Raw genomic sequence first — 16634 nt, 5'->3', positions numbered from 1 at the left:
TTCATTAAAAGACCAACAATGACTGAATTTATAATCAATGCTCGAAAATACAATATTTTCTTATATATTTGGAGTATTCAAAGAGCGAAATCAAGTATCTGAAACCCCATAATAGGTACTTTGTATGTCAAAATAATTATTTACTTTTATTCCATGATAATTGAGAAACAATATTTTTTAAAAATTATATTTTAAATGGAAAAGACACATGTAATGTTTGTGAATAAAATAATATATTTATTTAAATAATATAAAGGGTAAAAATGTAAATTTTGTCTTATAAGAGTTAAAACTAAAAGTATACATTTTTCAGGTACTGATTCCTAAAAAAATATGTCTAAGTACTGAATCTTAATTGAAATGTTGGCAGATGCATTTTTCTTAAATTTACCGCTAAATATTTAGAGAATAAAGATTATATTACGTAAAATTTTAACAATTAATTAATATATATAAATAAATCGTGACATCAAAATTATTTATTTTAAATTTCTAAAATTTAATAATATATTATAGATATAAAAACTAATTGCAAAAATATATGACTTTTTTTTTATATAAAATAAAGAATCTTTTTTTTTTGAAAGGATCAAAGAAAGCATCTTAAAAACATTTATTATTATTTTTTTATGTATTGTGGAGCATATCTTTAGTTCTTTTTTTATTTTATCTTGTATTATCGTATTCCTTCAATAGTCTGTAATTTCAATCTTTTTATGTTTCTTTTAATTTCATGGTAACGTACAATTAATTGACATAGTCAATCATTAAATTTTCCACGATTCAATTATACCACATATGTTCTTTTATTCCAAATATATTGTTCAGTTTTTTTTTTAAAAAAATAAGTTTAATGTGATAAAATAATAAAATAAGAAATTGGTTTGTACATTTTTTTTCTAATAAGATTCTTAATTTGAATGCGTCCACAAAACGTTTGCTAATGCTACAAAAACTTTAAATACAATTTGGTCACTTTGGACACTCATCAATTGAAAATAAATATTTTTGTAAATTCAGTTTTAAATCATTTTGAAAAGAAAGAAAAAAGGTTTCCCAAGTGTAAAATATTTCAATGCTTTCATTAAGATAAAATGCAATTTTATAAATAAATAAATGCTTTTATTGAAATAATTTGTACAATCCAACACTCAATAATTTTCTAAGACCTCACCCCTTGTATTCGAGTCCCCACGTCCTGTCCAATTTTATGGTAAATAAACATAAATAACTTTGGGCCTTTGGTGAACTATTTAAAGCCCATGGGAAATTGTAGAAAAGCCCCATGGAATAGCCCATACAAAGTACCCGATTTTAAACAAGTCCGGTATTGCTTGGTTTCAGCGGCCCATGTGCAATCCTTCTAATAAACATATATTATTACAATCAAGCGAATCAGGGCAAAAACTTGCAAGACTTGTAAATCTGGATCCACTTCGCGTTTCGACTTAATAACCGCTGATAGATTAATGCTTCCAGGTGATTGTGATTATCAACTTAATGCTCCTGAATTTGCTTTACTTGTTTTCCAGTTCGTAGCAATTCAGCCTCGAAATAATAATAATTTTATGTAATGATTCAAATGTCATTCACAGGAAGAAATCGCAAACCATTTAATATTTTATGTAGAACGGAGTATTTTTCTGGCATGTATTAGTTCATGTTATAATATGTGGTTTTCAGCCATGTTTAGACGCGGATACAGATCGCTGAACCATTCAAGAAGTGCGGGAAATACTCAACTTTCAGTTTTTGTTTTGTTTCTGGTTCTGATAATGGTGCCATTGACTGTAATATTTGGGAAAATAGGTTATAGATCCAGTTCAATGTCTGAGCTTCAGAGCCAAAAATGGAATAGCTTCGACTCTTTGGTTCGATTAGATCCCACGGTGGAGTTTAGGAATGGGACCAATTTAATCTGGCAGTTACCCGACTCGCCTAAGGCAGTTCTTTTCTTGGCTCATGGCTGTAATGGTAAAGCAGCAAACTTTTGGGATAAGTCTCCTAGTTGCCCAACTTGTGTTGGTTTGCCTGAAGAGAGGCTCATTGTACTTCATGCCTTGACTAGAAAATTTGCTGTGCTTGCCATATCAAGTAAAGGACGCTGTTGGTCACCTGGGGAGGAAAGGTGGATTGCTAAAGATATTATTCAATGGTGGGTTGCTGAGCGAACGTTAGAAAAGTTTCCTTTATTTGCGTTAGGTGCATCCTCAGGTGGGTATTTTGTCTCTGTTCTTGCCATGGTGGTACGATTCAAAGGTATTTCTTTAATGATTGCCGAAGGCGAGTTTAATCATCTGGATATCACAAAGGACTACCCTGCTACACTTTTTGTGCACATGCCCAAAGATGGAAAGAGGAAACGGAGGATTGAGAAGTATATGGTGGCTATGAGTAGAATGGGAATTGATGTTACTGAAATCAAGTGCATGGAATTCCCTTTGACCCCTGAATTATTTGCCAATAGAATTCCTGGTCTTGACCAATCGCTGTCAGCAACATTGTTCGAAGTTTTTCAGGACCGAGGCTTTGTCGATGAGAATGGTTACATGAGGGATGACGGGCGTGCAATACCATGGAAAACTGCTCTTGACGAGGGAAATATCCTTCTTCCAGATAAATCATTGGTCGATCACATTCAAGAGGAAATGAATCTTGCATTTGCATATCATGAAATGACCAGCATACAGTCTCAGCAAATCTTTGACTGGTTTGAATCTCATAAGAGTTGATGAGCACCTGTCACATTCTTCATTCCTTCTACCTGGGCAAATGATGTTTCTGTCATAATGACCTGAAATTTATTCAAGCTTGGCAACAAAGAATATCTCTTTAGATTTATCTCCTCTATCCAAATTGGTGAGTTGTGCAAGCAGAATGTTTCACGAGTTTTAGTTTGAAACTAGTCGGTTAATGTCTGATACGAATGGTTGAGACTCTATACATCTTCAGATGCTGAGTAGACTTGCTGCCTTGAGACAGAGTCTTGTTGCTCTAATTGTTTGTATAAAATAATTGGCGAAGTTATGTGATCCATCTTCATACAAAGTACAAGGAGATGTTTACATTAAATTGTTGGCAAATACATATATTTGTTTCGATTTTACAGTCTTTGAATCAATCTCTAATTACCACACACCGTATCTGCCGACATTTGTGGGAATTATTTAATTAAATGACCTTTGTTTGACCATGTATTTGAAATCTAACATTTTCAATTTTTACCCTTTGACCAAGGTCATTTTTCGAACTATCCCGACATTTGAGTTGTATGGTTAGAACTACCTTGCTTATGTTTGGGCTAGGAGAATGATAATGATAGGTGTAACTAGTGTGTGTATTTTTGCGTCTGTGTTACTTTGTCAAGGAATAACTTCATATTTTGGATGGATGATTTGTGTCATGCTTTTTCTTAATTCGGCAGCAAGCAGTCACTTTACTAGTGAAATGGCATAATTCATGTAAGAATTATTGATGGTCCTTGAAGTCTGATGCATAAGTACGCGTATCCCCATTGGTGTTTCTATTTAACTGATGCTTTTAAATATTTACTGAATGAAGCTCAAAACATTTGTGTATATATATGACATGCACGCATGAAATTTTGCATAGTTGATGACACCTCAAACATATCAATCCAGAGTGCTATTAATCTAGTCGCCAGATTGGCATGTCATTTCTGTGTCTGGAAGTTTGGCCTTTAATGTCAGCACATGATTATGCCGTGGACAGAGAATAAAGCTAGTTTTTTCTTATCATCTGTAGTGATTGCATGCTCCTTCATTAATTTAAGTAGCGTAGAGATGTGCTGGAAAATGCATGTCAAATTCCATTCTTTTCTGAACTTGGTAAATCCAACTTCTCAATAGTCAGGGAAATGTCAGTAAGGAAGTCGTTAAATCTGAAAAAAAATTCGTTCCAATTGAGATCAGCAACTTGATATGTACTTCACTCATCAAGGTAACACTCACATCGTTTCAAGTGTTCTCATAAAGATATATGCAGGTCTGGCTTTATCTGATTTGAAGAAATCCAATCACAGAGAGATTTGGATGGTGGAGGGCTGCTGGCTAAAGCAAGTCATTGTAGTCCCAGATGTGATAGTCGAGTTCCATAATTTATGGTTCTCGACAAGTGAAGCTCCTGATATTATTTGTGACAACACCACCTTATTTTACTTCAAGAATTTTGCATTATGAAGCTAGCATTTGCTGCATGACATAAACCATGTGACATTTATTTTCAGCTCAACCGCTTAGATTTGGAGTGACACCCTGTGTTATCCAGTATGTTAAACTTTAATTTGTAGTTGTATCTGCATTTATTCTTTTCATCAATGCCGATGATAAATTTTGGACAGCTCTGTGATATAATCAAAATAATTTTAACATTTGAACTAGTGTTGGACGTGAAGAAGGTGTTTGGTGAAAATAGTGCGATTAAATATTTTGCATGAGTTAGTTCTTAGTATATTTAACAAGACTTGACCTGCCATGAACCTAATTAATTAATTCAAAGGATGGCTTATTCTTAGTATATTAAGCAAGATTTGAGCTAACATGAAACTAAATCAAAGGACTGTTTTCATGAGAGAACTTGTCAATCTTAAATATCATCTCATATGTACATTCGTTATGAGAGGTATAACGAATTATTATATGAAGGGCATGCATCATGAGTGGCTTATGATGCATGTAAATTTATATATTGTTGACATGCAGCTGGAAGGTAAGGTCATTTACTCTCTCTGTCAATTAATCAATATCGCCCACGTCTGTGACGAATAGATGGTCGTATATTTTTCAACTTTCTTTGTGGATCTTGCGACATCCACCACGTTGCCATGTCTAGTTTACTCTAAATTCATTAAAAAATACTATGTTCTATATACGCAACTTTTATACGGTAAGAGTGCATTTTCTTGCAAGTGGTGATATGGCTGAGACACGGTTTGAAGACTGGAACTTTCTGAGTTTTTGTATTCACTGTCTACAAATCTGTTTTTTTCAATGTCATAGAAAAGTAAAGCGGTTGAAACATATGAAATATGAAATACAAACAAACAACTAAGATTATTCAAATAAGAAAGCGTAAGGTTGGTGGTATCCATCTTGATTCTATGGCATTACAGTAAAGTAAACAATCTCATTCTAAAGGACTTCACACAAACAATGGAAATGCAGCACGAACCAAACTGAACATGACAGAAATAGTGATTAACATAAAGAATACAATTGCTTTTCATATTCTTGGCTGGGTTCTACCCTCATTAGCCAGCTTGAAGAGCTGTGCCTGAGCTGATGCTGCTTTGTTTGAGCTAAGCGCCGCAATAAAACTATCCCTGACTTGTGTGGTTGTGTAAGGGAATCTCGCGTGCGCCATGGAGTTGAGGAAAGCTGCAGTCCCTTCCCTGTAAAGTGATCCATAGCCGTCAGTATGTGTGTTTGAAAGAGCCTGAAGCACATTTGTGTTAGGACTAAATCCAGGAACAGTAGGCAAGCCGAATGTGCCACCAATTGTTCCGCCATTAACTGGTCCGTCAACTGTTCCAAGCCAGCCAATTAATCCCCACACCAATGTCGGGTGATTCCTCCAGAAACTGCAATTTATAGGGAAAGTAAGTTTAATGCCTTTCTTCTGACCGGGTGATATTTTGATTCTATAAGTAGAATTTAGTGCGTGTTTATTTATTCATGAAAAGTGATACTTACATGCAAGTAAAAGGTGGAGAGGTTGGACCAAAGGAAAATGGAGGTGACGGAGTTGTGACGCCGGGAGTGCTTGGAGTCCCCGGGATGACAATTGGAGGGTTGACGATTGGGGTGGTTGGCGAAGTTCCACTTCCTGGTGTCGGAGTGGTTGGTGTCGTAGGGGACGGGGTTGAGGTTGGAGGGGAGTGGTAGTATCCGCCACCTCCACTTCCACCTGGAGTAGATGGACTAGTTCGGTGATGTCTGCCGCTTGGTGGGGTACCACAGTTGGCTGGTGGAGAACCTCCGGAGCTGCCGCTGCCACCTCCATGAGAAGGTGTCGGAGTTGCATGGCCACCTCCTGAACCTTGTGATGGAGGGGTGTATGAAACTGTAACACAAAAAACAAAGATGATTTGACCAATGTTGAAACACTCTTTATTTTATTTCTGCTTTGCTTCATGTGAATCAGAAAGGGTCATCGTATAACCACGTGGTTTTGCTTTCAAATACTATAAAGAATGAGAAAGATCTTACTTAAAACTTACTCCCTTTTAATGTATTTTCTTGATAACTGAAAGTTCATGGTGAGATTTCAGTAGTATAAAAAACAGGTTTGTTCAAACATGAGTCAAGAAACATATAAATTTTGTAAATGTGTGTGTGCATGAATAAGCTTATGTCTAAGAATGACCTAATGGAGGATAGTAGTTTTTCTGATCCTCAAAGCTTGCTGCAGACATGACAGGAATGAGCAAGTTTTGGGAAAGCAACGCCGCCCACAGAAGCAACATTGCATCCTTACTTTTCAACCTCTCCATTTTTGCAGCCTTCCAAGAAACTGAAGAACGGCTTGAAGAAAAATAGAGGAAGAAAGTGTGCTCAGAGATGAGAAAGAATCCAAGAGACAGCAGTGTATATAAAGAGCGATCAGAGACGGAAGTAAATATAAGCAGGTAAACAAGTATGTGGTTGGTTGTATGGATTGCAGGCGCATTTAAATCTCACTAGTGCTCTTTTTATTTGTCTAAAAAGAATTTATCCCATCCTGCGTGTGTGTGTGTGTGTTTGGCCTTGTGCCTCAAAACCCTGTGCGCGCATAGTTTTAGCCATGGCAGGGAGGGGTGCACTCAAGAAATGCAACTGGGGGAGAAAATCATGATCTTATAAAAATCACACATATATTTGATAATTTTTTTCCCATTTTTGGGTGGGGGCACCTGCTCTTTTATCTCCTAACATCTCCGTCCGTAGCTAGGACCGAAAAGAACTCGTTTAATATTTCTAGATAACAATCTCCAACCCATCTCTATTTTGGCCTCCAAAATAGAGTAGGGGTTGGTACTCCAACCCAACTCCAAATGCAATTGGAGATTGCAATAGTAATCCTCTATTTTCTTAGGATCACTATTCATTGAAGATAAATATGGAGATTCCATCAAATTACTGAAATGACATCATAACAATTGCAAAACAGTCCTTTTGTATTTTTATGTAGTTGATTTGCTCCATTTTATATTATTATATTTCAAATTATTTAATTAATTAATTTTAATGTTAAATAATTTTTATACTTAGTTAATTTATTTAAATTGTTTTTATTATTTTCATGAATTAATTTTAAGTCTATTGTTTATAATAATCATGAAATGAAAATAATAAACAAGATAATGATCACAAAAATTAATAACATATTTTATTAGAAACACTTATTGTCTATTTAATTTATTTAACTTGATAAACATGCGATTTTTTTAGATGATAGACAGTAGACAATACTAAACAACATCACAAACAATTAAAAGACATCACTAACAATTTAAAAAACACACACAACAATAAAGTTAAACGTCGATTTTTGGTAATTGCAATCATAACAATACACTAGTACGGTGGAAGGTCGGACCCTGACGGTGAAGTTCCTCCGAAGAACTGTCCAAAAGGCGTAGAAGTGCCGTCGGAGCCATCACACGTTGCCATTTTTTTCTGCCAAATTTTTTGTTGCTCTTCAACCAAATTTTTTGTCGTGATTTATATTTTATGTTTATATTATGAATGTTGTATCTTGTCGTTTATATTTGTCGTGTCAAAAAAATATATTATTTTAAATAAATTGAGTTTAATACATGTTTTATTGTATTTTGTTTATCGAATTAATTAAGTTCGGTTATATAATACATTATGTAATTATATAATTATATGTGTGTATCTTTGAAAATGAAAAAAAGAAATGAAGTGTTTTGTAATATTTTTAGAGGATATTGGTTGGACAAGATTTTTAAAAATAGAAATCACGGATCTCTATTTTGGAGGATAGAGGATGAAAAATAGAGGATATAGGTTGGCATTAAGTGTTTGGCTAGTTTTTGTCCATGTCGCACCCCATTTTTATGGATTAGCAGACATCCTACTTTATTTGGTCCTTGGACAAGGAAAACGAAAATGTATATGCTTTGCTCTTCCTAAACATCCATCATAATCATTTCCCATTGCAGTGAATTAGAGGTGGGACACATTCATTTCTTTTTATTCACATTTCTTTAAAACGTGAGAAAATATTGAACTAACTACCTTGATAACTAAAATGTATTATCAAAATCAACTTAAAACAAGGCGAAAGCAAATAAAGAGAGGAAATTTGTACAGTTATCCCAGCTATAGTCATTCCACAACATACATTTCTATTTTCATACACAGGAATAGTTCAGACCCAGGAAACTCAAGAAGCTCGTAACCCCCTCAGGTAAAGTCTGATCCGAATCCGATCCTCTATTTTCTGTGTATTTTTCCTATGGATATCGATTAATTTATGGGCGAGCCATTTGTTTTGTAATAAATACGTTTGATATTCTAACAACTTCGAATTACAACTCTCAAATCCGTTGGTATCAAATGGGATATATCCATACTTATTATGCATGGATGATAATTATGCACATGTTGATCTGATTACCGAGTGTGGGTGTCAAACGAGAGGCAATGAATTTTACGGACACGGTGATGAAAATAAATTAGGTGTAATGTTTGAATTTAATCGGAGTAATGAGTGTCGCAGAGACGTAGGTGAAGAAGTTGAAAAATTATAGAGTCCACATTCAATTTCTTACCGTAAATGAATATAATTTTTTCAATTCTTTGAATTCTGAGTAATGACTACTGCTTTTTTCTGTGTAATGTGGTAAACCGGCCTACGGGTATATATAAATTTGGATATTTTTATTTATTTAATTTTGTACTATTTCACGTACAAATCGCGGATTATTTTTAATAAGTATATACAGTGACAGATCTCGACACACATTATGCTTGTGAATTAGAAAATAATGTTTAATATTATAAATATTATATGTTACATATAAATAATGTTTTTTAGTTTACAAAAACTAGTTTACTTACAATTTTCATAAAATAAGGAATTTCTCAAATATTTGATTTAGTTATGGTTTTTAGTGTCCGATAATATATATACTTAGCTAAAATGTCTGATCGTGAATTCGTGATCATTTTATTCGCTCACGTATTTGAGCTGTCTTTTCTAACCAAATAATAGAGCTGGTCAATTAGTTCTATGGCCTTTTAAATGCCTCAGTCGTTCAAAATATTATACAAAGCTTAATAAATAATAATATAGATATTATTTCTGATTTCAAAATATTCCCATGCAAGGTTTATTTCCAAATCATAGCCATCCACCGTATGGATTAAGTTGACCTGGTAGAATCTGACCAGAAAAAAAGTTGAGAAAGACGATGATAACAAATTGAATGGTAATTTTGATAATGGAAAGATATACTGTGTTTTGTTTTGAGACGAACGTTATAAAACTTACATAAAAGCCTAATGGGATTGCACTGGATTGGTGAAACCTTAGATTTCTACAAAGCACAAAGGAAGAACCAACTATACAAAAATTTTGTTGAACCCCGGATCCGAAAATATGGGAAAACATTCAAAACAAGGCTTATGGGATACCCTACAGGCTACAGTTGTGGTCAATGGAGCAGAAGCCAACAAGTTTTTTCTGTCAAACGATCGAGTACAAGTTAGTTAAGCTCGTGGCCAGCGTCATCAGTGCAGCTAATGGGAATTAATTCGATCATGGAAAAGCAAGAAAAACATCATTTTCTGCATGGGATTGTGGTCAGAAACCTCAATTCTTCATCTGTGGTGCCAAAAATACGCAGGAATATGATTAAAATTTACTTTGAAAAATACTGGGATGGGGGTAAAACCTTTTATGCTTGAAATCATTAGATATGCAGAAATTAAGATTCTTGGGAAGATAAAAAAAGTTCACTCGACCAACTTGCCTCACAATCAAAGGTTCCTCTGTATGACTCAATGGTTCAGTCAGTATCGTGAAGAGACCATGTCTGTTTCCAAAGACAATATCAGTGAAGGGCCGGTCACCGCCTGTCCTTTGGTCAATTAATACACTTGACGATGTGATATCCCAAGAAAGAAAGAATAGCAGAAGACAAAATAAATCAATTGGACACAAATCAAGGATCTCACCGTGATAAGTTTTGATGATTCACAACCAAAGTGATCTTTTCAATTTCGTCAGCATTTCCACCTGGCTGCTTCCCCCCTGTGTTAATGTAAATATAAGTTTGATTTCCGAATTAAATCCAAGAATGGTCAAGTAGATGCATTTTTCTTTCAAAATATCAGTCGTTTGGAGGTTTTCCTCTCTATTACCTGATGTTTATCCATTTATATACAAAAAAGTACGTAATTAATAATAAAATAATAGTCACGTCCAACAGTTTAGAAAAGCATCGCAGGCTTCAAAAGGAAAAGGAAAACACGTACCGTGCCTTATCACTATGATTCCGATAGCATCCTCGAGGGCTCTAGCTTACTATCATCAAGATCATACTCAAGCAATCCTAAAATTTTATGCTCTAAACATTTCATTCATTCAAAAGAGAAGACTTGTAACGAGAAGTTTTACAAGGTTTCTAAAAGTACCCGCAGAGTTGGTGAACACCGCAATATTATCTCCGAGCAACAATTTACAATGTTCCATGCACTACAAGAAATTCTGCATACAACAACGCACATACGACAACGGTTTTTGTGAAAAACCGTTGTCGTATATTTTTAACAACGGTTTTAGCGAAAATCGTTGTCTTTGGGGGGTCAAAGACAACAGTTTTTAAAATCCGTTGTCTTTTTGGGGTCAAAGACAACGATTTTTAGGGTCAATGACAACGGTTCTATGAACCGTCGTTATCTATTAGCGTGTTTTTTTGGACAATCGACAACGGTTTTAAGAAACGTTCCTGTCGCTAAATTTAGCGATGGTTTTGTTGAAACCGTCACTAATTTTAGCGACGGTTTAAAGCCAAACCGTCGCAAAATCAAAACATGCGACGTTTTTCAATTACCGTCGCCAATAGCGACGGTTGAACCAAAAACCGTCGCAACCTGTCTATAAATAACACCATTTTCGGTCAATTTTCCTCCACAACACTTCACAACACTTAAAATTTTTTCTATTACACGATTTTATCACTTCACACAACACTAAAAATTTTTCTCACCACTTCATTACACTGAAAATTTTTCTCTCTTTCACGATTTTACTACTTCACAACACTTAAAATTTTTCTCTCTTACACTATTTTAGTTTCGATTGTTAGTTTCTTTTAGATTTATTAAATTATTAAAAGTATTTTTTTTTATTTTTCGAAACAAATCAGCGACGAAAATCTTGATTACAGACCGTCGCTAAAATTTTAGACCGTCACTAATTTTAGACCATCACTAAAATCTTGATTACGGTCTTGATTTCTAAATTAGCGACGGTTTAATAAACCGTCGCCGCAAATTCTACCTACCACAATGGATAAAAACCGTTGTCGTTGAACGGACTTTCAACAACACCCTCAATTACAACAGTTTTAAAAAGGCTACGACAACGGATTTTATCCGTTGTCTTATGTCGTTTTTGTTGTAGTGATGGATAATACAAGTGGCTCCCACAAACTTAATGTAATGCCTCGAAACCGAGACGTGTCATCGGCGTTGTTTAACAATTTAAAATTGCATAACAACAAGCCACATAGTACATTAAATAACCAAAAGCCGGTCTATTACATAATCATAATCGTCTTTACAATGTGATTAAAATGAAATGCAGAAGCGTAAAACACGATAATATAACTAAAAGACAGAATAACAAGATTGGTCTTGAATTGAATTGGCTTCATCACCATCCCAAAAATATTATTGTTTTTTATCTTCGATTTGTTCATCGTTTTATCTGAGTGAGAATGTAAGGGGTGAGTATTTGGGGAAATACTCAATAAATGGAGGTCGATCGTGCATAACAAATATCAAGGTTATAATTATACGAATACATTATCATAATTTCAATAATAAGCATCTTGAATCGAATACGAACAAAATACAAACATAGGACTGAAAATCATCTCATTTTCATGGTTTACTGATAAGTCCTCTATATGTTACTCTTCTGAGTAGTTGAAGCCAAATGAACGGTTATTATCTATCACTGCATCAGGGCATAAACAAAACATATCAAATATCGGAATTCCTTGTCATTTCTAATTCCAATCATTATAGTGCATTTCAAATGTTTCGAACATGCTTTCAAATATTATAACTAATATCAAACAACAAATTATTCAAGAATTTTTATAATAAATAAAAACATAAATAAATCATGTTGATCGAATTTTCAATGACATACGTATATCATTTTTAAAACTGTAATAAACCCACTTACCTTTGCAAATCTTGCCAGAAAGAATGCTGCTCGTTTTGGAAACCTAACTTAGCTGCTGCAAGGCTTCGAAAATTGACAAGAATGAGCCGATGCAAGGCTTCGAAAATAACTGCCGGCGGTATGATTCCTCTTAACATTTGGTCACTATTTATAAGCCAAAATGAAGAACTAAAAGGGCAGCTTTCATTCTCGGTTTTTAAGGCTGTTAATGGCCATTGAATTGGCTCATTAACTCTCGGTTTTTAAAGCCGTTAACGGTCAATGAATGGGCTGTTACAACTCGCCCTTAACAGCTGCACATGTCCTTCGAATTTCAAATTTTGATATGCATTTCTGGATCTTTCTTTCTTGATTTTAGTAGTTGTTGCATGTTTGGTCAAAGTGCTGATTTATGGCTAGGTTTTAGGGACGTCAGTGTCCTTCAATGTGGTTCAATGACCATTCTATCAGCCATTACAACTTGTTTTAGGTCACTTAAAGAGTAAGGAATATTGTCCTTATAAAAAACCATGCCTTTAAACCCACTATTTTTCAGCTCAGCCCAATTGTAAACGTCTGTAAAGGGGGCTGCCATCCAAGCACGAATATCTTCGTTTAATAGAATATTTTTTGTGTATAAAGTATAAAATTCAGGATTTTCCTCTGCGCGGCTTTGCTTTTCTTATTCAAGAAATTAAAATCGTAATGTTCCGATAGCTGGTTTCACTATTTGTGATCGAACAATAGAAGAACAAGATATATCATTTCTTCTCTTGCTCCTTGCTGCAGCTGTTTGTGGCAGTGAGAGCGAGAAAGCTACAGTCTTGCACTGTACTTTCCTTTGTTTTGGATCGAGCGTGACCTTGCTGTGAAAAGAAGAGAGGTGCTTAGGGAGAGGATAATAATAGCATGCCTGCCATGAACCAATCGAAATGGAGTGCATATTCAATTCTACGTTGGAACACACAATGTAATATGTTTAACTAATAATAAAAAGCTTAATGATAAAATTTTAGTATTGTAAAAAAATTAATGGTAGTCAACATAATTAAACAAAGAAAAAATACAAAAATAGTTATTAAAAAATGTGAAAAATTACAATATAATCTGCTATGATTCGCACCAACCCAAACGGCTACATAGTATTTTGAATACTTTACAGACAGGGTCCGAAGACCAGCCCGAATGTGCTATATGTTCCGTATAGACATCCCTCTATATATTTTGTAGAAGGGATTCCTCGAAAAATGAGAATAAACATAATATAATAATACAGCCATTAATTACATTATAATTCAACTATGCAGTGCACATATAAACATATATATTTCGTTCTTAATAGTGTTCGAGTTGCTAGATTGGACAAACATTTAACTATTGATTTTTGTTTGATTTTTTTACTAACATTTTTTCAAGAGAGTAAGTCGCACAAAACTTACTCAATACGGTTTATTTTACTAACATAGTTTGTAGATTATTGCGTTAGCATGAAAATTTACTGAGGGTGCACCAAAAAAATCTGGAATATAATGGCTCCAAGTTCTATAGTTTTTTTTTAATCCTATTATAGTAATTTGAAAACTATTAGCCAGCTGTCAGCAGAGAAGCCGGACGGAAGTCATGTAACGGAACTGAAAATGAAAGTTTAAAGAGTTGAAAACAATGCAATGTTCGATCGTGCCTTCCTCGAAATAAATTCGCTCACTCACCCGCAACACAAGATATTCAAAATAATCGAGTTTATTATCTATTTATTTTTATAAAAATGTCACATTTCATGTATTAATCTCAGTATATATTCACTAATTTGTCTCGTGTTTGAACTAATAATGTATATAAATATGTTCGATTAAGGAAAGCACACCGATTTTCAATCCTCTATAAATATGTTCGATTAAGGCTTAATTGGCTCGACTAGGCATGCCAACTAGAATGATTTACTAAATATATTTGGCAAAGCTCTAAGTACAACTCCTAATTTAATGGTTATTATTATTGTTGGAAAGTTAATGGATGTAATGATAATTAACATTTTAATTATCAATAGATTAAAACAAATTCTAATCCACTGCAGTTATTAAAACATTGAACAAGTCAAAGTAAATATATATATATATATATATATATATGTTTCATAGCTACTGTTCATATTTATATAAACAATAATGAGATAACATTAAACTATTAGATGTGACAGACACATAAATAATTGTACATCTAATAGATAAATAACATTTCATCGTTGCTTATATAGACATGGACACGAAAGGTGCACAGGCAGCGTTTAAAATTTGGAGAGAGACGAATTTAAAAGAGAACATACGCGTTTCGGAAGATGTCGACTTACTTTAGAAGATCCTTCCTTGACTAAATATTGTTTCCAAATATTAATTTTCTTGACAAAAGTTGCCCTAATTAAGTTATAAATTTCCTCGGTTAAATTATAAATTTATCGGTAAATTACACAAATTAATCTTTCTAAACTCTCGTTTATTCTTAGCCAAAAAAAAAAAAAGAAGAATCTTCTTTATCTCATAAGATAAAACAATAATTGGACGTCATATTATGACAAATGGAGTTTCATTAATTGTCGAGCGGAATATGCTAAACATATTAATTTATTAAACTTCCCCACCAAAAAAAAAAATACTAGCTGTATGCAGTTGTTTCTGATCCCTTCTTCCTGTGATGAAACCTTAGAGGAAAGCATGTCAACTATGGCAGGCCTAACAGTTATATATATCCTTTCCTTGATCAACAAACAGAAACATAAAGGCATTCAAAATCCTAGTCTCCAATCTTCCTACACGCTATCTTTCTCTGAAAATAAGATCCCATCAAGAATAAAAGAAAATGCTCAGGCTTCTAGTGGCCGTGACCTTCCTATTTGGCGCCGCAGCCGCAGGTAATTTCAGCAAAGATGTCACCATTACTTGGGGAAATGGAAACGGTAAGGTACTCAACGGGGGACAACTTGTATCCCTGTCCCTTGATAATTCGACCGGCTCCGGTTTCGAATCCAATGACCAGTTCTTATTCGGAAGATTTGATGTGCAAATGAAGCTAGTGCCCAACAACTCAGCTGGCACTGTCACTACGTTTTATGTAAGTTTAGTCTTTTTAAAAAATGCGAATATATTTTAAGTTCGAGTACTTTTCGTACGTCGTAACATGAAAGGATCGATTCAATAAACTGTGTGCAGATGTCGTCTCAAGGAGATGCACATGATGAAATTGACCTGGAGTTCTTGGGTAATGCCAGTGGACAGCCTTATACTTTGCATACAAATGTATTCGCGAAAGGCGTAGGAGGCCGGGAGCAACAGATCCGGCTTTGGTTCAATCCAACGGCGGCATTCCATACATACACCATTCTTTGGAACTCGCAACGCATCATGTAAGCATTATATACACACACACAAACACATTGTACGTTTCAGTTAATGTTTTATACAGAAAGATTACATGTATAATATATCTTACACGGTTTCATTTTGTGGTTAGTATCTTGGTGGACAACATCCCGATTAGGGTTTTCAACAACAACGAAGCAAAAGGCGTTCCATTCCCCAACACCCAGCCCATGAAAGTGTACGCGAGTCTGTGGAACGCCGATGACTGGGCAACACAAGGCGGGCGGGTGAAAACCGATTGGTCTCTGGCTCCTTTTACTGCATACTACAGGAATTACAACGCCAATGCCTGTGTTGTTACCGCGTCCGGAAATGCCTGCGCAAATTCCACCGTAGGCAATCAGGCATGGCAGACGCAGGGTTTGGATGCTAACAGCAGAAACAAGATACGTTGGGTGCAGGATAAATATATGATCTACAACTACTGCACCGACGCCAAGAGGTTTCCAAATGGTTTTCCGAAGGAATGCAGACTCCCAAGGTTTTAGGGATGGAAGCACAGCTGCCGCCATTGCTGATTGAGCAAGTTCTATTTGCCTTGTGTTTATTTTTAATTGATTAATGTATATTTATTTATTTTTTGCCTTCAATTAATGTGAAAAATTGGAGTACTGAATAAATTTTGGTGTTTAAAATATATGGTTTTTTTTTTTATACAAAAAAAATTAATTTCTTGAATTCCTGTTGTTTTGGTGTAAATGTACCACATTTCGAAGTGTGAAAACATATTTGCATTGTACAAGGTCATGATATCATTCAACTATTGAAATTTATCGGGGGAAATGGACATTGTTG

General features: G+C 34.6%; 3 protein-coding genes across 7 annotated transcripts; 2 read left to right on the top strand and 1 right to left on the bottom strand.

Moving 5' to 3' along the window:
* Positions 1 to 1353: 1353 nt before the first annotated feature.
* On the top strand, positions 1354 to 4377 carry LOC142519115 (uncharacterized). 5 transcript variants are annotated; one of them, XR_012813708.1, is made up of 3 exons: positions 1354 to 1479; positions 1596 to 2859; positions 3874 to 4377. XR_012813708.1 is itself a non-coding variant. In XM_075622044.1 (2 exons), the coding sequence occupies exons 1-2, from the start codon at positions 1470 to 1472 to the stop codon at positions 2730 to 2732; spliced, it is 933 nt and encodes a 310-aa protein (XP_075478159.1). In that variant the 5' UTR covers positions 1354 to 1469; the 3' UTR covers positions 2733 to 3072. The 5 variants fall into 5 exon arrangements, 3 of the variants coding, with proteins under 3 accessions (XP_075478159.1, XP_075478156.1, XP_075478155.1); XR_012813709.1 differs by having other exon boundaries at positions 4006 to 4376; XM_075622044.1 differs by lacking the exon at positions 3874 to 4377 and having other exon boundaries at positions 1810 to 3072.
* Positions 4378 to 5050: 673 nt separating this feature from the next.
* LOC142519348 (protodermal factor 1-like) lies at positions 5051 to 6670 on the bottom strand. The gene is made up of 3 exons (XM_075622338.1): positions 6385 to 6670; positions 5712 to 6081; positions 5051 to 5599 (listed from the first exon to the last, which is right to left on the bottom strand). Exons 1-3 carry the CDS (start codon positions 6509 to 6511, stop codon positions 5242 to 5244), a joined length of 855 nt encoding a protein of 284 aa, XP_075478453.1. The 5' UTR covers positions 6512 to 6670; the 3' UTR covers positions 5051 to 5241.
* Positions 6671 to 15211: 8541 nt separating this feature from the next.
* Positions 15212 to 16461, top strand: LOC142518448 (xyloglucan endotransglucosylase protein 1-like). The gene is made up of 3 exons (XM_075621235.1): positions 15212 to 15531; positions 15630 to 15823; positions 15931 to 16461. Exons 1-3 carry the CDS (start codon positions 15280 to 15282, stop codon positions 16325 to 16327), a joined length of 843 nt encoding a protein of 280 aa, XP_075477350.1. The 5' UTR covers positions 15212 to 15279; the 3' UTR covers positions 16328 to 16461.
* Positions 16462 to 16634: the final 173 nt, after the last annotated feature.

This window comes from Primulina tabacum, chromosome 11 (assembly GCF_025594145.1).
Source record: "Primulina tabacum isolate GXHZ01 chromosome 11, ASM2559414v2, whole genome shotgun sequence".
NCBI lineage: Eukaryota > Viridiplantae > Streptophyta > Magnoliopsida > Lamiales > Gesneriaceae > Primulina > Primulina tabacum.
This window is presented reverse-complemented; position numbering and strand designations above follow the sequence as displayed.